Source organism: Leptodactylus fuscus, chromosome 1, assembly GCF_031893055.1.
Source record: "Leptodactylus fuscus isolate aLepFus1 chromosome 1, aLepFus1.hap2, whole genome shotgun sequence".
NCBI classification, from domain to species: Eukaryota; Metazoa; Chordata; class Amphibia; order Anura; family Leptodactylidae; genus Leptodactylus; species Leptodactylus fuscus.
The window spans coordinates 177,406,524-177,432,733 of record NC_134265.1 but is presented as its reverse complement, the minus strand read 5'-3'; the positions used below and the strand labels follow the sequence as shown (position 1 = coordinate 177,432,733).

At 46.3% G+C, this 26,210-nt stretch overlaps 1 protein-coding gene across 1 annotated transcript in view; it reads right to left on the bottom strand.

The window, feature by feature from the left end:
- LOC142210862 (prostaglandin reductase 1-like) overlaps positions 1–26,009 on the bottom strand; it is a 39,242-nt gene extending 13,233 nt beyond the window's left edge. The window contains exons 1-2 of the mRNA XM_075280333.1: positions 25,969–26,009; positions 15,613–15,726 (exon numbers count right to left, since the gene is read on the bottom strand). Coding sequence (XP_075136434.1) covers positions 15,613–15,718 — 106 coding nt within the window. The 5' untranslated portion in view covers positions 15,719–15,726; positions 25,969–26,009. The remainder of the gene's footprint in view (positions 1–15,612; positions 15,727–25,968) is intronic.
- Positions 26,010–26,210: the final 201 nt, after the last annotated feature.

Here is a 26,210-nt window from a genome sequence, read left to right as displayed (position 1 = left end):
ACCAGCCCAGTTTGGACCAATTAATGGTGGAGGGAGCCTCTAAAAAACCCAGTTTGGACCAATTCATGGTGGAGGGAGCCTCTAAACAGCCCAGTTTGGGCAAATTCATGGTGGAGGGAGCCTCTAAAAAACCCAGTTTGGACCAATTCATGGTGGAGGGAGCCTCTAACCAGCCCAGTTTGGACCAATTAATGGTGGAGGGAGCCTCTAACCAGCCCAGTTTGGACCAATTAATGGTGGAGGGAGCCTCTAACCACCCCAGTTTGGACCAATTCATGGTGGAGGGAGCCTCTAAACAGCCAAGTTTGGACCAATTCATGGTGAAGGGAGCCTCTAAAAACCCGTTTGGACCAATTCATGGTGGAGGGAGCCTCTAACCAGCCCAGTTTGGGCAAATTCATGGTGGAGGGAGCCTCTAAACAGCCCAGTTTGGGCAAATTCATGGTGGAGGGAGCCTCTAACCAGCCCAGTTTGGACCAATTAATGGTGGAGGGAGCCTCTAACCAGCCCAGTTTGGACCAATTAATGGTGGAGGGAGCCTCTAACCACCCCAGTTTGGACCAATTCATGGTGGAGGGAGCCTCTAAACAGCCAAGTTTGGACCAATTCATGGTGGAGGGAGCCTCTAAAAACCCCAGTTTGGACCAATTCATGGTGGAGGGAGCCTCTAACCAGCCCAGTTTGGACCAATTAATGGTGGAGGGAGCCTCTAAACAGCCAAGTTTTGGGAAATTCATGGTGGAGGGAGCCTCTAACCAGCCCAGTTTGGACCAATTCATGGTGGAGGGAGCCTCTAAACAGCCCAGTTTGGGCAAATTCATGGTGGAGGGAGCCTCTAAAAAACCCAGTTTGGACCAATTCATGGTGGAGGGAGCCTCTAACCAGCCCAGTTTGGACCAATTAATGGTGGAGGGAGCCTCTAACCAGCCCAGTTTGGACCAATTAATGGTGGAGGGAGCCTCTAACCACCCCAGTTTGGACCAATTCATGGTGGAGGGAGCCTCTAAACAGCCAAGTTTGGACCAATTCATGGTGGAGGGAGCCTCTAAAAACCCCAGTTTGGACCAATTCATGGTGGAGGGAGCCTCTAACCAGCCCAGTTTGGGCCAATTCATGGTGGAGGGAGCCTCTAAACAGCCCAGTTTGGGCAAATTCATGGTGGAGGGAGCCTCTAAAAAACCCAGTTTGGACCAATTCATGGTGGAGGGAGCCTCTAAACAGCCAAGTTTGGACCAATTCATGGTGAAGGGAGCCTCTAAAAACCCGTTTGGACCAATTCATGGTGGAGGGAGCCTCTAACCAGCCCAGTTTGGGCAAATTCATGGTGGAGGGAGCCTCTAAACAGCCCAGTTTGGGCAAATTCATGGTGGAGGGAGCCTCTAACCAGCCCAGTTTGGACCAATTAATGGTGGAGGGAGCCTCTAACCAGCCCAGTTTGGACCAATTAATGGTGGAGGGAGCCTCTAACCACCCCAGTTTGGACCAATTCATGGTGGAGGGAGCCTCTAAACAGCCAAGTTTGGACCAATTCATGGTGGAGGGAGACTCTAAAAACCCCAGTTTGGACCAATTCATGGTGGAGGGAGCCTCTAACCAGCCCAGTTTGGACCAATTAATGGTGGAGGGAGCCTCTAAACAGCCAAGTTTTGGGAAATTCATGGTGGAGGGAGCCTCTAACCAGCCCAGTTTGGACCAATTCATGGTGGAGGGAGCCTCTAAACAGCCCAGTTTGGGCAAATTCATGGTGGAGGGAGCCTCTAAAAAACCCAGTTTGGACCAATTCATGGTGGAGGGAGCCTCTAACCAGCCCAGTTTGGACCAATTCATGGTGGAGGGAGCCTCTAAAAAACCCAGTTTGGACCAATTCATGGTGGAGGGAGCCTCTAAACAGCCCAGTTTGGGCAAATTCATGGTGGAGGGAGCCTCTAAAAAACCCAGTTTGGACCAATTCATGGTGGAGGGAGCCTCTAACCAGCCCAGTTTGGACCAATTAATGGTGGAGGGAGCCTCTAAACAGCCAAGTTTGGACCAATTCATGGTGGAGGGAGCCTCTAAAAACCCCAGTTTGGACCAATTCATGGTGGAGGGAGCCTCTAACCAGCCCAGTTTGGACCAATTAATGGTGGAGGGAGCCTCTAACCAGCCCAGTTTGGACCAATTAATGGTGGAGGGAGCCTCTAACCACCCCAGTTTGGACCAATTCATGGTGGAGGGAGCCTCTAAACAGCCAAGTTTGGACCAATTCATGGTGAAGGGAGCCTCTAAAAACCCGTTTGGACCAATTCATGGTGGAGGGAGCCTCTAACCAGCCCAGTTTGGGCAAATTCATGGTGGAGGGAGCCTCTAAACAGCCCAGTTTGGGCAAATTCATGGTGGAGGGAGCCTCTAACCAGCCCAGTTTGGACCAATTAATGGTGGAGGGAGCCTCTAACCAGCCCAGTTTGGACCAATTAATGGTGGAGGGAGCCTCTAACCACCCCAGTTTGGACCAATTCATGGTGGAGGGAGCCTCTAAACAGCCAAATTTGGACCAATTCATGGTGGAGGGAGCCTCTAAAAACCCCAGTTTGGACCAATTCATGGTGGAGGGAGCCTCTAACCAGCCCAGTTTGGGCAAATTCATGGTGGAGGGAGCCTCTAAACAGCCCAGTTTGGGCAAATTCATGGTGGAGGGAGCCTCTAACCAGCCCAGTTTGGACCAATTAATGGTGGAGGGAGCCTCTAACCAGCCCAGTTTGGACCAATTAATGGTGGAGGGAGCCTCTAACCAGCCCAGTTTGGACCAATTAATGGTGGAGGGAGCCTCTAACCACCCCAGTTTGGACCAATTCATGGTGGAGGGAGCCTCTAACCAGCCCAGTTTGGACCAATTCATGGTGGAGGGAGCCTCTAAAAAACCCAGTTTGGACCAATTCATGGTGGAGGGAGCCTCTAAACAGCCCAGTTTGGGCAAATTCATGGTGGAGGGAGCCTCTAAACAGCCCAGTTTGGGCAAATTCATGGTGGAGGGAGCCTCTAACCAGCCCAGTTTGGACCAATTAATGGTGGAGGGAGCCTCTAACCAGCCCAGTTTGGACCAATTCATGGTGGAGGGAGCCTCTAAACAGCCCAGTTTGGGCAAATTCATGGTGGAAGGAGCCTCTAACCAGCAGAGTTGTGGGAAAGCAGGGTGGAGGGAGCCTCTAACCAGCAGAGTTGGTGGAAATCAGGGTGGAGGGAGCCTCTAACCAGCAGAGTTGGGGGAAATCATGTTGGAGGGAGCCTAGTATTAGCAGAATTGTGCAACGCTTATGGTGGATGAGTATGAGGATGCGGAGGAATTGGAGAGGTTGAGTACAGACATGGAGTTTCATGTTGGGGTGCTTTACACAGGTGGGCACAAAAATGAAGGCTCTATCCAGTGGTGGTTCATTTTTATCAAAGTGAGCCGGTCGGCACTCTCAGCTGACAGACGGGTGCGCTTGTCAGTGATGATGCCACCGGCTGCACTGAACACCCTCTCAGATAGGACGCTGGCGGCAGGACAGGACAGCACCTCCAAGGCATATAGGGCAAGTTCAAGCCACAGGTCCAACTTCGACACCCAATACGTGTAGGGCGCAGAGGGGTCGGAGAGGACAGGGCTGTGGTCGGAAAGGTATTCCCGCAACATGCGCCTATACTTCTCACGCCTGGTGACACTAGGACCCTCCGTGGCGGCACTTTGGCGAGGGGGTGCCATCAAGGTGTCCCAGACCTTAGACAGTGTGCCCCTCGTTTGTGTGGACCGGTGAGAACTTGGTTGCCTACTGGAGGAACTGCCCTCCCTGCCGCCAACGTCACATGCTGGAAACATCTCCATCATATTCTGCACCAATTGCCTGTGGCAAGCATTGATGCGATTGGCCCTCCCCTCTACCGGAATAAAAGACGAGATGTTGTTTTTATACCGGGGGTCAAGGATAGCAAAGATCCAGTACTGGTTGTCCTCCATGATTTTGACAATACGCTTGTCGGTTGTAAAGCACCCCAACATGAACTCAGCCATGTCTGCCACAGTGTTAGTTGGCATGACTCCTCTGGCCCCACCGGAAAGTTCAATCTCCATTTCCTCCTCATCCTCCATGTCTACCCATCCGCGCTGCAACAATGGGACGATTCGAAGTTGCCCGGAAGCCTCCTGTATCACCATCACATCATCGGACAACTCTTCTTCCTCCTCCTCCTCCTCCTCCATTAAACGCAGTGAAGCGGACAGATGTGTGGACCTACTCTCCAGCTGTGACGGATCGGATGCTATCCCTAACTCCTCTGTGTGATCTGAGTTATCCCTGATGTCAATCAGGGATTCTCTCAGAACACACAAGAGCGGGATTGTAAGGCTCACCATCGCATCCTCAGAGCTCACCCTCCTTGTGGACTCCTCAAAGACCCGTAGGATGTCACAAAGGTCTCTCATCCATGGCCACTCATGGATGTGAAACTGAGGCAGCTGACTTTGTGGCACCCTAGGGTTTTGTAGCTGGTATTCCATCAAAGGTCTCTGCTGCTCAACCACTCTATTCAACATCTGAAACGTTGAGTTCCAGCGTGTGGGGACGTCGCACAAAAGCCGGTGTTGTGGCACATGCAGGCGTTGCTGGAGAGATTTTAAGCTAGCAGCGGCTACTGTCGACTTGCGAAAGTGGGCGCACATGCGCCGCACTTTCACCAGTAGCTCTGGAACATTGGGGTAGCTCTTTAGGAAACGTTGCACCACTAGGTTGAAGACGTGGGCCAGGCATGGAACATGTTGGAGTCCGGCAAGCTCCAGAGCTGCTACCAGGTTCCGGCCGTTATCACAAACGACCATGCCTGGGCCCAGGTGCAGCGGCTCAAACCATATTGCCGTCTCATCGAGGAGGGCATCCCTCACCTCGGAGGCAGTGTGCTGTCTGTCCCCCAAGCTGATCAGCTTCAGCACAGCCTGCTGACGTCTACCAACGCCAGTGCTGCAACGTTTCCAACTCGTAGCTGGGGTCAATCTAACAGCGGAGGAGGAGGCGGTGGCGGAGGAGGAGGCGGTGGCGGAGGAGGAGGCGGTAGAGGAGGAGGAGGAGGGGGGTGTTCTTCTCGTGTCCCTGCCAGGAATGTTAGGCGGGGAGACGAGGTACACCGGGCCAGTTTGGGAAGCAGTCCCAGCCTCAACTACATTCACCCAGTGTGCCGTCAGTGAAATGTAGCGTCCCTGTCCGCATGCACTTGTCCACGCGTCGGTGGTCAAGTGGACCTTTGTGCAAAGCGCGGAACTAAGGGCCCGCCTGATGTTGAGTGACACGTGCTGGTGCAAGGCGGGGACGGCACACCGGGAGAAGTAGTGACGGCTAGGGACGGCATAGCGAGGTGCCGCAGTTGCCATCAGGTCCAGGAAGGCGGGAGTTTCAACAAGCCGGAACGCCAACATCTCCTGGGCCAGCAGTTTAGCGATGTTGGCGTTCAAGGCTTGCGCGTGTGGGTGGTTAGCAGTGTATTTCTGCCGCCGCTCCAATGTCTGAGAGATGGTGGGTTGTTGTAAAGAAACGCCTGATGGTGCCTTTGATGGTGCAGGAGAAGGAGATAAGACAGGACCAGGGGAGGATGAGGTAGAAGTCAACAAAGTGGCGGAGGCAGATGAAGTGGTGTCCTGGCTCGTCCTCTGGAGTGCATCGCCAGCACAGTCAGCAGTGGCAGTGGCAGAGGCAGAGGCAGTGGCAGAGGCAGTGGCAGTGGCGTGAACGGCAGGCGGCCTTTGTCCTGCCGTTGCTGCCTGCCACTGATTCCAGTGCTTGGATTCCAAATGACGGCGCATTGAAGTGGTGGACAGGTTGCTCTTCTCAGAGCCCCTAATCAATTTCGAGAGGCAAATTGTGCAGACAACACTATATCTGTCCTCGGCGCATTCCTTGAAAAAACTCCACACCTTCGAGAAACGTGCCCTCGAGGTGGGAGTTTTTCGGGGCTGGGTATGAACTGGAACATCTTGGGAGATTCCGGGTGTGGCCTGGCTTCGCCTAAGCTGCTGACCTCTGCCTCTGCCTCTAGCTACCCTTTTTGGTGCTGCACCTGCCTCAACATCCACACTACTTTCCCCGCTTGACATCCCCCCTGTCCAGGTCGGGTCAGTGTCCTCATCATCCACCACTTCCTCTTCCAACTCCTGTCTCATCTCCTCCTCCCGCACAATGCGCCGGTCAACTGGATGCCCTGACGGCAACTGCGTCACATCATCGTCGATGAGGGTGGGTTGCTGGTCATCCACCACCAAATCGAACGGAGATGGAGGAGACTCTAGTGTTTGAGCATCTGGACACAGATGCTCCTCTGTTAGGTTCGTGGAATCGTGACGTGGAGAGGCAGGTTGAGGGACAATGAAAGGAGCGGAGAACAGCTCTGGGGAGCAGGGACAGTTTGGGTTATTGTTCTGTAAAGCTTCGGAATTTTGGGAGGAAGGAAGACAAGACTGTTGGGTAATAGGAGGAGAGGAGGCAGAGTCTGACTGGCTGCTGGACAATGTGCTGTAAGCGTTCTCTGACAGCCATTGCAAGACCTGTTCCTGGTTCTCGGGCCTACTAAGGTTTGTACCCTGCAGTTTAGTTAATGTGGCAAGCAACCCTGGCACTGTGGAGTGGCGCAATGCTTGCTGCCCCACAGGAGTAGGCACGGGACGCCCTGTGGCTTCACTGCTACCTTGCTCCCCAGAACCATTCCCCCGACCTCGCCCACGGCCTCGTCCACGTCCCTTTCCGGGAGCCTTGCGCATTTTGAATTCCTAGTTAGAAATTGGCACTGTATACCAGTAGTAAAAATTGTGGGTGCACGTAACCCCAATATATTCTTTGAATTCCCAGTCAGACACTGGCACTATATGGCAGTAGCAAGAAATGAGGGTATTTATAACCCCAATATATTCTTTGAATTCCCAGTCAGACAATGGCACTGTATACCAGTAGTAAAAATTGTGGGTGCACGTAACCCCAATATATTCTTTGAATTACCAGTCAGAAACTGGCACTATATGGCAGTAGCAAGAAATGAGGGTATTTGTATTCCCAATATACTCTTTGAATTCCCAGTCAGACAATGGCACTGTATACCAGTAGTAAAAATTGTGGGTGCACGTAACCCCAATATATTCTTTGAATTACCAGTCAGAAACTGGCACTATATGGCAGTAGCAAGAAATGAGGGTATTTATAACCCCAATATATTCTTTGAATTCCCAGTCAGACAATGGCACTGTATACCAGTAGTAAAAATTGTGGGTGCACGTAACCCCAATATATTCTTTGAATTACCAGTCAGAAACTGGCACTATATGGCAGTAGCAAGAAATGAGGGTATTTGTATTCCCAATATACTCTTTGAATTCCCAGTCAGACAATGGCACTGTATACCAGTAGTAAAAATTGTGGGTGCACGTAACCCCAATATATTCTTTGAATTACCAGTCAGAAACTGGCACTATATGGCAGTAGCAAGAAATGAGGGTATTTATAACCCCAATATATTCTTTGAATTCCCAGTCAGACAATGGCACTGTATACCAGTAGTAAAAATTGTGGGTGCACGTAACCCCAATATATTCTTTGAATTCCCAGTCAGAAACTGGCACTATATGGCAGTAGCAAGAAATGAGGGTATTTGTATTCCCAATATACTCTTTGAATTCCCAGTCAGACAATGGCACTGTATACCAGTAGTAAAAATTGTGGGTGCACGTAACCCCAATATATTCTTTGAATTACCAGTCAGAAACTGGCACTATATGGCAGTAGCAAGAAATGAGGGTATTTATAACCCCAATATATTCTTTGAATTCCCAGTCAGACAATGGCACTGTATACCAGTAGTAAAAATTGTGGGTGCACGTAACCCCAATATATTCTTTGAATTCCCAGTCAGAAACTGGCACTATATGGCAGTAGCAAGAAATGAGGGTATTTGTATTCCCAATATACTCTTTGAATTCCCAGTCAGACAATGGCACTGTATACCAGTAGTAAAAATTGTGGGTGCACGTAACCCCAATATATTCTTTGAATTACCAGTCAGAAACTGGCACTATATGGCAGTAGCAAGAAATGAGGGTATTTATAACCCCAATATATTCTTTGAATTCCCAGTCAGACAATGGCACTGTATACCAGTAGTAAAAATTGTGGGTGCACGTAACCCCAATATATTCTTTGAATTACCAGTCAGAAACTGGCACTATATGGCAGTAGCAAGAAATGAGGGTATTTATAACCCCAATATATTCTTTGAATTCCCAGTCAGACAATGGCACTGTATACCAGTAGTAAAAATTGTGGGTGCACGTAACCCCAATATATTCTTTGAATTCCCAGTCAGAAACTGGCACTATATGGCAGTAGCAAGAAATGAGGGTATTTGTATTCCCAATATACTCTTTGAATTCCCAGTCAGACAATGGCACTGTATACCAGTAGTAAAAATTGTGGGTGCACGTAACCCCAATATATTCTTTGAATTACCAGTCAGAAACTGGCACTATATGGCAGTAGCAAGAAATGAGGGTATTTATAACCCCAATATATTCTTTGAATTCCCAGTCAGACAATGGCACTGTATACCAGTAGTAAAAATTGTGGGTGCACGTAACCCCAATATATTCTTTGAATTCCCAGTCAGAAACTGGCACTATATGGCAGTAGCAAGAAATGAGGGTATTTGTATTCCCAATATACTCTTTGAATTCCCAGTCAAACAATGGCACTGTATACCAGTAGTAAAAATTGTGGGTGCACGTAACCCCAATATATTCTTTGAATTACCAGTCAGAAACTGGCACTATATGGCAGTAGCAAGAAATGAGGGTATTTATAACCCCAATATATTCTTTGAATTCCCAGTCAGACAATGGCACTGTATACCAGTAGTAAAAATTGTGGGTGCACGTAACCCCAATATATTCTTTGAATTACCAGTCAGAAACTGGCACTATATGGCAGTAGCAAGAAATGAGGGTATTTGTATTCCCAATATACTCTTTGAATTCCCAGTCAGACAATGGCACTGTATACCAGTAGTAAAAATTGTGGGTGCACGTAACCCCAATATATTCTTTGAATTACCAGTCAGAAACTGGCACTATATGGCAGTAGCAAGAAATGAGGGTATTTATAACCCCAATATATTCTTTGAATTCCCAGTCAGACAATGGCACTGTATACCAGTAGTAAAAATTGTGGGTGCACGCAACCCCAATATATTCTTTGAATTCCCAGTCAGACACTGGCACTATATGGCAGTAGCAAGAAATGAGGGTATTTGTATTCCCAATATATTCTTTGAATTCCCAGTCAGACAATGGCACTGTATACCAGTAGTAAAAATTGTGGGTGCACGTAACCCCAATATATTCTTTGAATTACCAGTCAGAAACTGGCACTATATGGCAGTAGCAAGAAATGAGGGTATTTGTATTCCCAATATACTCTTTGAATTCCCAGTCAGACAATGGCACTGTATACCAGTAGTAAAAATTGTGGGTGCACGTAACCCCAATATATTCTTTGAATTACCAGTCAGAAACTGGCACTATATGGCAGTAGCAAGAAATGAGGGTATTTATAACCCCAATATATTCTTTGAATTCCCAGTCAGACAATGGCACTGTATACCAGTAGTAAAAATTGTGGGTGCACGTAACCCCAATATATTCTTTGAATTACCAGTCAGAAACTGGCACTATATGGCAGTAGCAAGAAATGAGGGTATTTATAACCCCAATATATTCTTTGAATTCCCAGTCAGACAATGGCACTGTATACCAGTAGTAAAAATTGTGGGTGCACGCAACCCCAATATATTCTTTGAATTCCCAGTCAGACACTGGCACTATATGGCAGTAGCAAGAAATGAGGGTATTTGTATTCCCAATATATTCTTTGAATTCCCAGTCAGACAATGGCACTGTATACCAGTAGTAAAAATTGTGGGTGCACGTAACCCCAATATATTCTTTGAATTACCAGTCAGAAACTGGCACTATATGGCAGTAGCAAGAAATGAGGGTATTTGTATTCCCAATATACTCTTTGAATTCCCAGTCAGACAATGGCACTGTATACCAGTAGTAAAAATTGTGGGTGCACGTAACCCCAATATATTCTTTGAATTACCAGTCAGAAACTGGCACTATATGGCAGTAGCAAGAAATGAGGGTATTTGTATTCCCAATATACTCTTTGAATTCCCAGTCAGACAATGGCACTGTATACCAGTAGTAAAAATTGTGGGTGCACGTAACCACAATATATTCTTTGAATTACCAGTCAGAAACTGGCACTATATGGCAGTAGCAAGAAATGAGGGTATTTGTATTCCCAATATACTCTTTGAATTCCCAGTCAGACAATGGCACTGTATACCAGTAGTAAAAATTGTGGGTGCACGTAACCCCAATATATTCTTTGAATTACCAGTCAGAAACTGGCACTATATGGCAGTAGCAAGAAATGAGGGTATTTATAACCCCAATATATTCTTTGAATTCCCAGTCAGACAATGGCACTGTATACCAGTAGTAAAAATTGTGGGTGCACGTAACCCCAATATATTCTTTGAATTCCCAGTCAGAAACTGGCACTATATGGCAGTAGCAAGAAATGAGGGTATTTGTATTCCCAATATACTCTTTGAATTCCCAGTCAAACAATGGCACTGTATACCAGTAGTAAAAATTGTGGGTGCACGTAACCCCAATATATTCTTTGAATTACCAGTCAGAAACTGGCACTATATGGCAGTAGCAAGAAATGAGGGTATTTATAACCCCAATATATTCTTTGAATTCCCAGTCAGACAATGGCACTGTATACCAGTAGTAAAAATTGTGGGTGCACGTAACCCCAATATATTCTTTGAATTACCAGTCAGAAACTGGCACTATATGGCAGTAGCAAGAAATGAGGGTATTTATAACCCCAATATATTCTTTGAATTCCCAGTCAGACAATGGCACTGTATACCAGTAGTAAAAATTGTGGGTGCACGTAACCCCAATATATTCTTTGAATTCCCAGTCAGACACTGGCACTATATGGCAGTAGCAAGAAATGAGGGTATTTGTATTCCCAATATATTCTTTGAATTCCCAGTCAGACAATGGCACTGTATACCAGTAGTAAAAATTGTGGGTGCACGTAACCCCAATATATTCTTTGAATTACCAGTCAGACACTGGCACTATATGGCAGTAGCAAGAAATGAGGGTATTTGTATTCCCAATATATTCTTTGAATTCCCAGTCAGACAATGGCACTGTATACCAGTAGTAAAAATTGTGGGTGCACGTAACCCCAATATATTCTTTGAATTCCCAGTCAGACACTGGCACTATATGGCAGTAGCAAGAAATGAGGGTATTTGTATTCCCAATATATTCTTTGAATTCCCAGTCAGACAATGGCACTGTATACCAGTAGTAAAAATTGTGGGTGCACGTAACCCCAATATATTCTTTGAATTCCCAGTCAGACACTGGCACTATATGGCAGTAGCAAGAAATGAGGGTATTTGTATTCCCAATATATTCTTTGAATTCCCAGTCAGACAATGGCACTGTATACCAGTAGTAAAAATTGTGGGTGCACGTAACCCCAATATATTCTTTGAATTACCAGTCAGAAACTGGCACTATATGGCAGTAGCAAGAAATGAGGGTATTTGTATTCCCAATATATTCTTTGAATTCCCAGTCAGACAATGGCACTGTATACCAGTAGTAAAAATTGTGGGTGCACGTAACCCCAATATATTCTTTGAATTCCCAGTCAGACACTGGCACTATATGGCAGTAGCAAGAAATGAGGGTATTTGTATTCCCAATATATTCTGTGAATTCCCAGTCAGACAATGGCACTGTATACCAGTAGTAAAAATTGTGGGTGTATATAGCCCCAATTCTATTGCTAGGGGACTTGCAGGGTATTTCTGGGGTGAAGGTGGGGGGGCACACCGTTGGAACGGGTATCGGGGTATATATCGGGTATACGGGAATACACTGACAGTGTATACCATTCAGGATCCTGGGAAAGCTGGGTTGCGGCGATTGAGCCCGTCAGTGCCACGTTACACTGACAAGCTTCTCCCTGGAATTTAGCTCTTACAAGAGCTGTTGGTTGTCTTCTCCTTCCTATCCTAGCCTGTCCCTGCCTACCCAGAATCTAAGCCCTAGCTAGCTGGACGGAAACCTCCGTCCTCGGTGAATTGCAAGCTCAGAATGACGCGAACCTGGGCGGCGCTGTTCTTTTAAATTAGAGGTCACATGTTTTCGGCAGCCAATGGGTTTTGCCTACTTTTTTCAACGTCACCGGTGTCGTAGTTCCTGTCCCACCTACCCTGCGCTGTTATTGGAGCAAAAAAGGCGCCAGGGAAGGTGGGAGGGGAATCGAGTAATGGCGCACTTTACCACGCGGTGTTCGATTCGATTCGAACATGCCGAACAGCCTAATATCCGATCGAACATGAGTTCGATAGAACACTGTTCGCTCATCTCTAAAGATATTAATATCAAAGAGTTTGTGCTTACAATCATTTTCTGGAAGAACACAAGTATTATCTGACAGAATTGCAGGGGGGCCAATACTTTTGGCCAACATTGTATAGCCTATTAAATTGATGAAGAAAACACTGTAGCTGCTACCTATCCTGCAGCTGTAAACCACCTCAATCAATGTTTTGTGTTGTACAGCCTTTTGCAACATAAATAACTGATGGACCCTCTATTGATGAACTACAGATGCCCTCTGCAACAAACTATCACTTGACCCAATTAGATACTGCTATGGTCATGCAGATAAATAGACCAGAGGCCATATATGCAGGGGTGTCATAGACTTAACCTCTCCCTGTTGCCACTACAGCGCCGTAACGATACAATGCCACCACGGCACCCACAACTCCACCTCAACGCATTTTGCTTTGCATTGGCAGAGCTCCTCAGGAGACTATTGCTGTATAGCTGGTCAGATATTAACACAACCGCCCATTTCCCTGATAAAAGCAGTGAAAACCGCTTTTCCCCACACCTGACTATAAGTCATCTCTTTGTCATTTGAGATACAGCCAGCCATTGGTGCAATATTAGTTATCTTTCCTAGGGCAAATTTTAGGACTTGGGAATACTAAAGATTTGGGATCTCAAGCCTATGTTGCTTTTGGGTTTTGGAGCTCTTTCTGGAATGGGAATAGTAGAGTAGTATGTCATTCCGAACATCGACCAAAAAAGACACCAGTACACTATCTGGAGAGAATATTTTAATACATTTAATATATTTATACACAAGATATATATATATATATATATATAATTTTTTTTTTTAACGCATATCAATAAAAATTATTTGTTTTATTATTTTTGCCATTTTTTCACATAGAATTGGATTGTTTTCATTCATTTGGTTTCATGTATCATAGCAAGCATAATGTGCAACCATGAGTGTTGTGTGTACAGCAAAGCTGTATGTTTACATGTGTGCTGAAGAAATTCAGAGACATCTCTACTACACACACTATATACAGCCCTCCAGCTTTGCTACAAAAATAACTCTGCAGAGAGCTTTAAAGGGCTGGTTCACATCTGCGTTCAGTATTCTGTTCGGGGAGTCCACATGGGGACCCCCCAAACGGAGTATTGAACGCATTGGCAAGCAGTGAGCACTGAAAGCACACGGACCCCATAGACTATAATGGGGTCCCTGTGCTTTCCGCATGGAGTCCGCACGAGTCATGTGGACAGGAAAGCATACCTCCCAACTTTTGAAGAACTGAAAGAGGGACAAAATGTGCGGCGCGCTACGCGTCGCGGCAAATTTAGCCCCGCCCACTTTTGTGTTGACTCCGCCCACTCGTTAATTTTTCATGTGCCCGCACACAATATAATCCTCCTACAGTCACCCGTAAATTATGTCTCCCCTCTATCTCGCCCCCAGTTTCATATACACCCTTCATCTGCCCCCAGTTTCATGTCCCCCTTCCACCTCTGTCCCCAGATTCATGTCCCCACATCTCTGCCCCCAGATTCATGTCCCCCCAGATTCATGTCCCCCATCTCTGCCCCCAGATTCATGTCCCCCATCTCTGCCCCCAGATTCATGTCCCCCATCTCTGCCCTCAGATTCATGTCCCCCCATCTCTGCCCCAGATTCATGTCCCCTCCATCTTTGCCCCCAGATTCATGTCCCTCCATCTCTGCCCCCAGATTCATGTCCCCCATCTCTGCCCCCAGATTCATGTCCCCCATCTCTGCCCCCAGATTCATGTCTCCACATCTCTGCCCCCAGATTCATGTCCCCCCATCTCTGCTCCCAGATTCATGTCCCCCCATCTCTGCTCCCAGATTCATGTCCCCCCATCTCTGCCCCCAGATTCATGTCCCTCCATCTCTGCCCCCAGATTCATGTCCCTCCATCTCTGCCCCCAGATTCATGTTCCCCATCTCTGTCCCCAGATTCATGTCCCCCATCTCTGCCCCCAGATTCATGTCCCCCATCTCTGCCCCCAGATTCATGTCCCCACATCTCTGCCCCCAGTGTCATGCCGTCCTCTCCTTCATCTGCCCCCAGATTCACGTTCCACCTCCACATTAAACTTACCTTCTCCTCCGCTCCCTCGCCGCTCTCTGCGTGCCTCTCTCGCTGACACATGCGGCTGAAGGAAGGAGCTGACACTCGCTTCGCCGCTGCCGCCGACTCCTGGCTTTTAGATGCGATGTGACACATCGATGTGTCACATCGCGTCTACAAGCCAGAGGCAGCGGCGAAGCGAGGAGCTGACACAGGTCAGCTCCTCGCTTCAGCCGCATATGTGTCAGCAAGAGAGACACGCAGCGGCGAAGCGAGGAGCTGACCTGTGTCAGCTCCTTCCTTCAGCCGCATGTGTAGGCGAGAGAGGCGCGCAGCGGGGAAGCGAGGAGCTGACCTGTGTCAGCTCCTTGCTTCAGCCGAATATGTGTTCAACTCAGATCTGCGTCCTCTGGACGCAGATCTGAGTTGAAATCGGGACATACCTCCCTCCAACCGGGACCGCGGGACAGGACACCCATATCGTGACTGTCCCGCGGAAATCGGGACGGTTGGGAGGTATGGGAAAGCAGTCCCCATGCCGAACGGGATGCCGAACGCAGATGTGAACTTGGCCTAACTGTGTGAATATATGTAGTCTGTATGCAGCAGAACTATTTGTGTATGTTGTGTGTGTGCAGTTGAGCTGTGCGTATTTGTGTGTTTTGTATGAAACAGGAGAAGAGCTAATAAGCCCCTTTATCTACCCTAGAATACCAATGTGTGATAGCCCATCTTACTGCCCCAAAATATTATGTATAACCTTTCTTATTTCTAACAAATTTATTTAGTTATTTTGTTTTATTTTTGTACCCTAAAAACCCATTTAGGCAGGGGACTGACATGGACTAAACGCCACTGTTTGCCCATGATGCAAACACCGCAGGAAAAATGCGGCATTTTACACACACAGCAAAGTGTGAAATATAGTTTTGACATATATTTGCTGAACCCAAAATCCCTTCTTCCAAATAATTCTATGAAGTTGCTTATATACATACTGTGCCATTTCAAAATGCAACCTTACCTCCATCTTTAAGTGGTGGCATCTCCTTCTCTATCAGCTTGAAGTCCTCCAGTTTAGGAGCACCTTCAAAGTGTCTCACCATAGTCCATGATTTTGATACAACCATTGTAGACACTAAATGAATATAAAAAGATAAATTCTATATACAAAAAAACGCAAAGATAAATGCAGCAAAAAATTTGCTGAAAAACACTGTGGCAAAAGGCGTGATGCATTTCTGTATAAATAAATATATCATACCTTATATGATGCCTCACATCATCTCCTGGCGTTTTTTTCCCTTCTTTTCTCTTATATCATAGTTATAGAGCATGTTTCCCACTCCTCTCCCCCCCAAAATGCTAGTGCACATGATTCAGGAAGTTTAGGAAGAGAAGGCGGGGTTTAGACTGCACACTTTTTGTCTATATCATGAGTGTGGCCATTTTATTGGAAGAAATTCCTCAAGTAACTGACAGCAAGAAATATTTACCAACTGTACCAAATTCAGCAGTACAGTCCCGGATTCCGGTTCTTGTCCCACTATCCCAATCAGTGGGAGTTATATCCTGACATCAACTCATTTACATCTGCAGACAGCTCCCATTTCACCTCTCTGTGTGAAGAACATCCCTGTGTGCTCTGGCCCCGAGAGCTGCAGGCCTGATGTGATGACATCACTCACATCACTCCTGGAGCTCCCTGAACACTTCAGGAGAAGAGACTTCCACAGAGCAACAGGGAAGGAGGAGAGCAGATGGGGTAGTTGGAGGGGGGCATTAAACTGGGGGAAGATGATGGGGGGGCATTACATTGGGTGCAGATGAAGAGGGAACATTAAACTGGGGGCAGATGAAGGAGGGGACATTAAAATGGATGCAAGTGAGCGGAGTCAACATAGAAGTGGGTGGCACTAAATTTGCCATGCTGCACATACTGTCCCCCTTTCTACCCTTCAAAATACAACCTAGTACAACTCCACAGGGAAAGTCACCCAATTTTCCCAATCTTCTGTAGTTGTAATATGATCTTTCCCTACTTTCCTATGACCCCACATTATTATACATTTTTACCTTTCAGGAACTTTGAAAAACTGAGCAACAACCAATGGATAGGTATTATGTATAACAGACCTCACAATTGCTCTGATATGTATATATGCTAAATAGTATGGCATACCATGTCAGATTTGCTGTTCAGGGAAAGCTTGGTAACATAAAATATAATGCTGATGAAAAATAAATTAAGTCACATACTATAAAATAAATCTCTTTGATACAGGGCTTGCCAGCTTTTCAGACTTCTGGGAAAGCTGGGTAATATAGCCTATAAAGTTGTAATGAGGAATACTGAATACTATATATACAGTGTTGGCCAAAAGTATTAGCACCCCTGCAATTCTGTCAGATAATACTCATTTTCTTCCAGAAAATGATTGCAAGCACAAATTCTTTGGTATTATTATCTTCATTTAATTTGTCTTCAATGGAAAACCACAAAAAGAATTGGCAAAAAGCCAAATTGGATATAATACCACAGCAAACATAAAAAATGGGGTGGACAAAAGTATTGGCACTGTTTGAAAAATCATGTGATGCTTCTCTAATTTGTGTAACTAACAGCACCTGTTACTTACCTGAGGCACCTAACAGGTGGTGGCAATAACTAAATCACACTTGCAGCCAGTTGAAATGGATTAAAGTTGACTCAACCTCTGTCCTGTGTCCTTGTGTGTACCACATTGAGCATGGAGAAAAGAAAGAAGACCAAAGAACTGTCTAAGGACTTGAGAAGCAAAATTGTGAGGAAGCATGAGCAATCTCAAGGCTACAAGTCCATCTCCAAAGACCTGAATGTTCCTGTGTCTACCGTGCACAGTGTCATCAAGAAGTTTAAAGCCCATGGCACTGTGGCTAACCTCTCTAGATGTGGACGGAAAAGATAAGATAAGATAAGATAAGATAATCCTTTAATAGTCCCACAGTGGGGAAATTTCAGTATGTTTCAGCTGCATAGTAATACAGATACATGGTAATACACAGTAAATATTGCAGAAGTAGTAGACACACATATGCTGATAAAGATATACTAGGAGTCCATAGCAGCTTAGGAACAGAGAAGAAAGAAGGAGGACATTCATAATCATTAGTTCTCTGTGCGGAGTGATCTTCGCTTGGTCTGATGTAGATTATACAGCCTGGTCGCGGTTGGAAGGAAGGACCTGCGATAGCGCTCCTTCTCACACTTGGGGTGAAGCAGACGGTCACTTACAGTGCTGCCAAGTCCCATCAGGGTCCCATACATGGGGTGGGATTTGTTCTCCCGCATGGAGGTCACCACAGACAGTATCCTTCTGTCACCCATCACCTGTACTGGGTCCAAGGGGCTCCCCAGGACAGAGCTGGCCCTCCTGATCAGCCTGTCAAGTCTATTTCTGTCCCTGGTTGATATACTGCTCCCCCAGCAGGCTACACCGAAAAAGATGGCTGAGGCAACCACAGAGTTGAAGAAGGCCCTAAGAAGTGTCCCCTGGACTCCGAAGGCCCTCAGCCTCCTGAGCAGGTAGAGTCTGCTGTGGCCCTTTCTGTGCAGCGCCTCCAGGTGATCAGCCCAGTCTAGTTTATTATTGAGGAGCACACCCAGATACTTATAGGTCCTGACTATCTCAATGCATGTCCCCTGGATCTCCACCGGGGTCGGAGCACTCCTCCGTTTCCCAAAGTCCACCACCATCTCCTTGGTCTTCCCAGCATTAATCCTGAGCTGGTTCCGCTGGCACCATTCAACAAAATCCCGATTTAAGTCTCTGTATTCCCTATCGTCGCCATCGGTGATAAGGCCGACTATAGCAGAGTCATCGGAGTACTTCTGTAAGTAACAGCTGGAGGAGTTGTGCCTAAAGTCAGCAGTGTACAGTGTGAAGAGAAATGGGGCAAGAACTGTACCTTGTGGTGCCCCCGTACTACAGATCAAAGTGTTAGACACACAGTCCTGGACTCTCACATACTGAGGGCGGTTTGTCAGGTAGTCTAGGATCCAGTTGGACAGGTGATGGTCCACACCACCAAGGTTCAGCTTCTCCCTCAGTAGCCCTGGCTGAATGGTGTTGAACGCACTGGAGAAATCAAAGAACATTATTCTCACAGTGTTCCCTGGTTTCTCCAGGTGAGAGAGAGCTCTATGAAGAAGGTGGATGATGGCGTCATCTACCCCAATGCCTGGCCAGTAGGCAAACTGGAGGGGGTCCAGAGCGGAGCTCACTAGGGGGCGTAGGTGTGTCAGGACCAGTCTCTCTAGGACCTTCATCAGGTGGGATGTCAGTGCTACAGGTCTGTAATCATTGTAGTCCATCGGGTTGGGTTTCTTTGGGACTGGTACCACACAAGATGTTTTCCACAGTTGAGGTACCACTCCCAGCTTCAGACTCATATTGTACATGAGCGTAATAATACCACACAGCTGGTCACTGCACATTTTAAGAACTCTTGCGCTTATCCCATCGGGTCCGCCGGCCTTGTCTGCCTTAATTCTCTTAATTTCCCGACACACCAGAGACTCCTTGAGGATCAGACATTTGGATTGCGATTTACTGCCAGTCGGTGGGGGTTGGGTCTTGGTGTGTGAGGGGAAGGGGGTTGCTTGTGAGGGGGGAGTTGGTTTGGAGTCGAATCTATTGAAGAATAGATTAAGCTCATTAAGCCACTTCCTGTCACCTTCTATCTGATGAGCTGCCATTTGTTTATGGCAGAGACGAGAGATTTCAATGCAATATTGTGCAGATTGTGGATAAAGAAGCTCGACTAATATCCAAACAAGTTCAAGCATAATGTCTTTTCCCAAAAAGCTCTACTTTTGTCTCATCTGACCAGAGAACATTCTTCTTCCAAAACGTTTTTGGCTTTCTCAGGTAAGTTTTGGCAAACTCCAGCCTGGCGTTTTTATGTCTCTGGGTAAGAAGTGGGGTCTTCCTGGGTATCCTACCATACAGTCCCTTTTCATTCAGACGCCAACGGATAGTACGGGTTGACACTGTTGTATAGAGTTTACAGGGAAAAAAAAGAGGCCTTCAAAGAAAATAACACGGTCCCTACAGTCAAACATGGTGGAGGTTCCCTGATGTTTTGGGGTTGCTTTGCTGCCTCTGGCACTGGACTGCTTGACCGTGTGCATGGCATTATGAAGTCTGAAGACTACCAACAAATTTTACAGCATAATGTAGGGCCCAGTGTGAGAAAGCTGGGTCTCCCTCAGAGGTCATGGGTCTTCCAGCAGGACAATGACCCAAAACACACTTCAAAAAGCACTAGAAAATGGTTTGAGAGAAAGCACTGGAGACTTCTAAAGTGGCCAGCAATGAGTCCAGACCTGAATCCCATAGAACACCTGTGGAGAGATCTCAAAATGGCAGTTTGGAGAAGGCAGCCTTCAAATCTCAGGGACCTGGAGCAGTTTGCCAAAAAAGAATGGTCTAAAATCCCAGCAGAGCATTGTAAGAAACTCATTGATGGTTACTGGAAGCGGTTGTTCACAGTTATTTTGTCTAAAGGTTGTGCTACCAAGTATTAGGCTGAGGGTGCCAATACTTTTGTCCGGACCATTTTTGGAGTTTTGTGTAAAATGATTAATGATTTGACTTTTTTTCATTCTCTTTTGTGTTTTTTAATTGCAAGCAAAATAAATGAAGATATTAATACCAAAGAGTTTGTGCTTGCAATCATTTTCTGGAAGAAACGGAGTATTATCTGACAGAATTGCAGGGGTGCCAATACTTTTGGCCAACACTGTATTTGCCTACATAAATCTACCTTGTTGGGGGAACACCCCGAGGTAAATGCCATCGGTATCGGAATCTAGGAAAGATGGGTTATGTTACGAGCTCGGAGAACACAGAATACAGACCACACACATTCTGTATATCAAAAAATATTCTGATTTAATGATGGGAAACAGGTAGTTTTATACAATACAGACAAAGGAAGGTTGTACTATTCTAATTAGCATAACATGATTGGTTGTAGAGTTATACAATAAGCCTGGCACATGACTATTGGCTGAGGCCTAATGTAACCTGCATCTCATTGTAACTTTCCAAACTGGGATGGACTTTCTCATGAAACAAAGAAGGATACAGAGTGCTTAATGTGTGAACTGACATCTTCGACACTATGTTCAGATGTATATATCATGGCAAGAGATATAAAGATGACATGCTTGGTGCCAGACTACTCCCAGACTACAGCCTTGGAGATAACAAACAATAGTCTGTGCCTACATGCTTCACACTCTGAGTGACCTCACCTCATAGTACATGTGTGAGGATACAAAAATGGATGACATATAAGAAAATGGAGTCTATAGAACAAAATGGCGTATATAGATATACATGACTATACTTGCCCCTCACAACCTTCTTGCACTATAATCATACCATAGCTTGCCAGGATTCCCATCTCAGGGTAGTTAGAAACCTGAATGCAGTAGTAGAGACTACTAGATACTAAATGTACCTAGATAAATTTCCCTACCTGTACCCAAATGATGCCAAGGCTTAAGAGATTTGCCGTTCAGCATACTGGGAAAGCTGGGTAGCATAGCATGAAAATGCTTATCATTATCTTATTTTTCTAATATGGATAATTAATGGATGTCTTTATATGGTGTCTAAATATTTGTTAGTATAATAAAATCATCCAGGGGCATGAACTTACATATCTGATGCAATACACATCTGACAACAGAACAAAATGCAGGTGTGAAGATAGGCCTCACAACTGTAAGCATTTCAATGCACAATATGGAGTGATCAGTACTCTTCTATAGGCTCCTAACAGACAACCGTGGCATAGGTCAATCTGCTATCCGGGTTTTTCCCGGATACTACACGTACCCATTCATTTCTGTCGGCCCACACATGTAACTGAGAATTCCACTGTCCCATGTGTGGGCTGACAGTCCAGGCCACAAAACTCTGGGCAGATCCTATTCCTATCTGGATTTGCAGCTGTGATTCCGTGGCTCCTATTCATTGATGTCATCCATGTGCCCCCTGTGTGCATTGGCCTTAGTGTCTTCCTTAGAAGATGGGGGTAATATATTGACACCAGCATTTGCTATGCCAGTCCTTTCTCCTCTGGTGTGACGTGCAGCAGAATTATTAAGAGGATCCAGCCAAAAGTCCCTTGTGCCAAAATTGACGCATTTCAGCTGTAACTCGTGCTAGTGTTCTTGCATGTATTATTGCAAATCTGCCCACATGATCCTCAATACACTCCCTGCCTTAAAGGGGCTCTATCAGCAAAATCATGCTGATAGAGCCCCACATATGCGTGAATAGCCTTTAAAAAGGCTATTCAGGCACCGTAAATGTTATATTAAACTACCCCCCCCCCCCCCGTTTTAAAATAAAACCCTAAAAAAGAATGTTATCTACTTACGGATCGTGCACGCTGGGCGGGCATTCAGGGTGCGCTGTCTTCTTCATCCACGCCTCCTCTTCCGGGTCCTGTCCTCCGGCGCTCGCGAGCGGACACTGATATAAAAAAAAAAAAAAATGGCCTGGGCGCCTGCGCAGTAGCCGTAGTAGAAGCCGCATGCTACTGCGCATGCGCCCAGGCCATTTTTTTATATCAGTGAGCGAGCGCCGGAGGAAGACGGGACCGGAGGACATCGGAGGAAGAAGAGGCGTGGATGAAGATGAAGACACACCCTGAATGCCCGCCCACAGTGCACGATGCGTAAGTAGATAACATTCTTTTTTAGGGTTTTATTTTAAAACGGGGGGTAGTTTAATATAACATTTATGGTGCCTGAATAGCCTTTTTAAAGGCTATTCACGCATATGTGGGGCTCTATCAGCATGATTTTGCTGATAGAGCCCTTTTAAAAAGCAATGAGTGAAGGATGGACAACAAAGTATCATGTCGTTGATGGAAATCTGGGCCATGTGTCATAGCTGCATCGCTTCTACACCAGTTTTCTTGCATACATCAATTAGTAAATACCCCCCCCCTTACACACACACACACACACACACACACACACACACACACACGTGTATTGCACTGAAATTCCTCTATAAGCACTGAAACAAGTCCTCTAGAGTATAATGGTTTATAATGCAGTGATTTTTATTCTGCTACAATCATTTTATATAGTACTGTACTACATTGTGGATTTTGTAATGCACTGTAGTAAAATCATGACATACAAACACCTTTACATATGCTTTATTAAGTGTATTGTATGTTCAGTAGTATGTGAGGTTAAACATTTCTGCAGTTGGTTTCAATAGAACAGAGTCAAGCAGATTTTGGTGTATTCTAATGCATTGAAAGCTGCAAAAAAATTACTTTTTTCATTAATACTAGAGATGAGCGAACAGTGTTCTATCGAACACATGTTCGATCGGATATCAGGGTGTTCGCCATGTTCGAATCGAATCGAACACCGGGTGGTAAAGTGCGCCAAAATTCGATTCCCCTCCCACCTTCCCTGGCGCCTTTTTTGCACCAATAACAGCGCAGGGGAGGTGGGACAGGAACTACGACACCGGGGGCATTGAAAAAAATTGGAAAAAGTCATTGGCTGCCGAAATCAGGTGACCTCCATTTTAGACGAATAGTGGATTTCAAATCCGGGTCATATGAGAATGTGAACTTTGTGACTATGAGACAGGGATAGCTGTACAGGCAGGGATAGCTAGGGATAACCTTTATTTAGGGGGGAATGTTATTAAAAATAACTTTTTGGGGCTCTATCGGGTGTGTAATTGTGATTTTTGTGAGATAAACTTTTTCCCATAGGGATGCATTGGCCAGCGCTGATTGGCCAGAGTACGGAACTCGACCAATCAGCGCTGGCTCTGCTGGAGGATGCGGAGTCTAAGATCGCTCCACACCAGTCTCCATTCAGGTCCGACCTTAGACTCCGCCTCCTCCAGCAGAGCCAGCGCTGATTGGCCGAATTCCGTACTCTGGCCAATCAGCACTGGCTAATGCATTGTATTGGCGTGATGAACCCTTGTGCAGCCTCGGCTCTGCTACATCAGAGCCGAGGGTGCGCTTGAACCCTTGTGCACCCTCAGCTCTGCTACATCAGTGCCGAGGGTGCGCTTGAACCCTTGTGCACACTCTGCTTCATCAAGCTAATAGAATGCATTGGCCAGCGCTGATTGGCCAATGCATTCTATTAGCCCGATGAAGTAGAGCTGAATGTGTGTGCTAAGCACACACATTCAGCACTGCTTCATCACGCCAATACAATGCATTAGCCAGTGCTGATTGGCCAGAGTACGGAATTCGGCCAATCAGCGCTGGCTCTGCTGGAGGAGGCGGAGTCTAAGGTCGGACCTGAATGGAGACTGGTGTGGAGCGATCTTAGACTCCGCCTCCTCCAGCAGAGCCAGCGCTGATTGGCCGAATTCCGTACTCTGGCCAATCAGCACTGGCTAATGCATTGTAGTGGCGTGATGAAGCAGTGCTGAATGTGTGTGCTTAGCACACACATTCAGCTCTACTTCATCGGGCTAATAGAATGCATTGGCCAGCGCTGATTGCCCAATGCATTCTATTAGCCCGATGAAGTAGAGCTGAATGTGTGTGCTAAGCACACACATTCAGCACTGCTTCATCACGCCAATACAATGCATTAGCCAGTGCTGATTGGCCAGAGTACGGAATTCGGCCAATCAGCGCTGGCCAATGCATTCTATTAGCCCGATGAAGTAGAGCTGAATGTGTGTGCTAAGCACACACATTCAGCACTGCTTCATCACGCCAATACAATGCATTAGCCAGTGCTGATTGGCCAGAGTACGGAATTCGACCAATCAGCGCTGGCTCTGCTGGAGGAGGCGGAGTCTAAGATCGCTCCACACCAGTCTCCATTCAGGTCCGACCTTAGACTCCGCCTCCTCCAGCAGAGCCAGCGCTGATTGGTCGAGTTCCGTACTCTGGCCAATCAGCGCTGGCCAATGCATTCTATTAGCCCGATGAAGTAGAGCTGAATGTGTGTGCTTAGCACACACATTCAGCTCTACTTCATCGGGCTAATAGAATGCATTGGCCAATCAGCGCTGGCCAATGCATTCTATTAGCGTGAACTGAGTTTGCACAGGGGTTCTAGTGCACCCTCGGCTCTGCTACATCAGATTGCTACATCTGATGTAGCAGTGCCGAGTGTGCATCAGATGTGTAGTTGAGCAAAACTGACTCAGCACTGCTAAGTCTCTGCATTCGCATAGGAATGCATTGGCCAGCCTTCGGCCAATCAGCGCTGGCTCTGCCGGAGGAGGCGGAGTCTAAGGTCGGACCTGAATGGAGACTGGTGTGGAGCGATCTTAGACTCCGCCTCCTCCAGCAGAGCCAGCGCTGATTGGTCGAGTTCCGTACTCTGGCCAATCAGCACTGGCCAATGCATTTCTATGGGGAAAAGTTAGCTTGCGAAAATCGCAAACTGACAGGGATTTCCATGAAATAAAGTGACTTTTATGCCCCCAGACATGCTTCCCCTGCTGTCCCAGTGTCATTCCAGGGTGTTGGTATCATTTCCTGGGGTGTCATAGTGGACTTGGTGACCCTCCAGACACGAATTTGGGTTTCCCCCTTAACGAGTTTATGTTCCCCATAGACTATAATGGGGTTCGAAACCCATTCGAACACTCGAACAGTGAGCGGCTGTTCGAATCGAATTTCGAACCTCGAACATTTTAGTGTTCGCTCATCTCTAATTAATACCAATGGGATTTCTGTTTTTGCACCTCTGCGTTAAATGCTACTATATACAATCTGTGGGCATTTCTGGGGAGGGGGATTTTCATTATTTCACCTTTTTCACCTCGGGCAGCAGAAAGGCTTGGTGCACCCCTGTCAAGCACTCAACTTACATTGTATAGAAGGAACAGTTTGTCCTGCATCCCTAAGGCTGTTTGTACAGATCCTTAACACAAAGGCATATCCACACATTTTATTTGCTCTTACATTTAGTACCAAGAACAATATCATATCTTATCCTCAGAAAAGCCTTTCTTGAAGTAAGCTTTTAGGTTCTTAAAGACTTCACGGGATGACATCAGGCGCTGCAGAAAATCTTTACACTTTATTATGCCATCCTATTATTACAGTCATTGCAATGAGATTTTAGTTCATGGGGTGTTTTGCATTGAACATGCATCTGCAAACCAAAATACTGCAACTCTGCAACAAACCACTTGAAGAAAACCCTGCACCTGCCCCACTGTGTATCAGTAAACCCCCATTTGCAACAATTTGTCAGTTCATTTCCATCATATAGCTACATTCAAGAGGCTGAACTAGAGTTAGCAAGACAATAGCAAGAGATAAAATGTCTCATGTATGATCCAGATGATGGATAATTTACCTGGCTTGAGAGATTTCTGGATCCAGAAGAATTACTGTATTTTCCTATATTGACTAGTCTGATACTGCTTCCTTGTACACAAGAACAAACCCTTAAGTCTTGCCTTCTCTCCCCTCCCCCTCTTTTATTATTTTTTCAGTGTAGCGTGTAGTGTAGCATCAAAAGAACGCGGGATGGAGGGGCAGGGAACAGATATGGTAGAAAAAAACAACTTAACTCTTTGTGTGACAAATCATGAAACT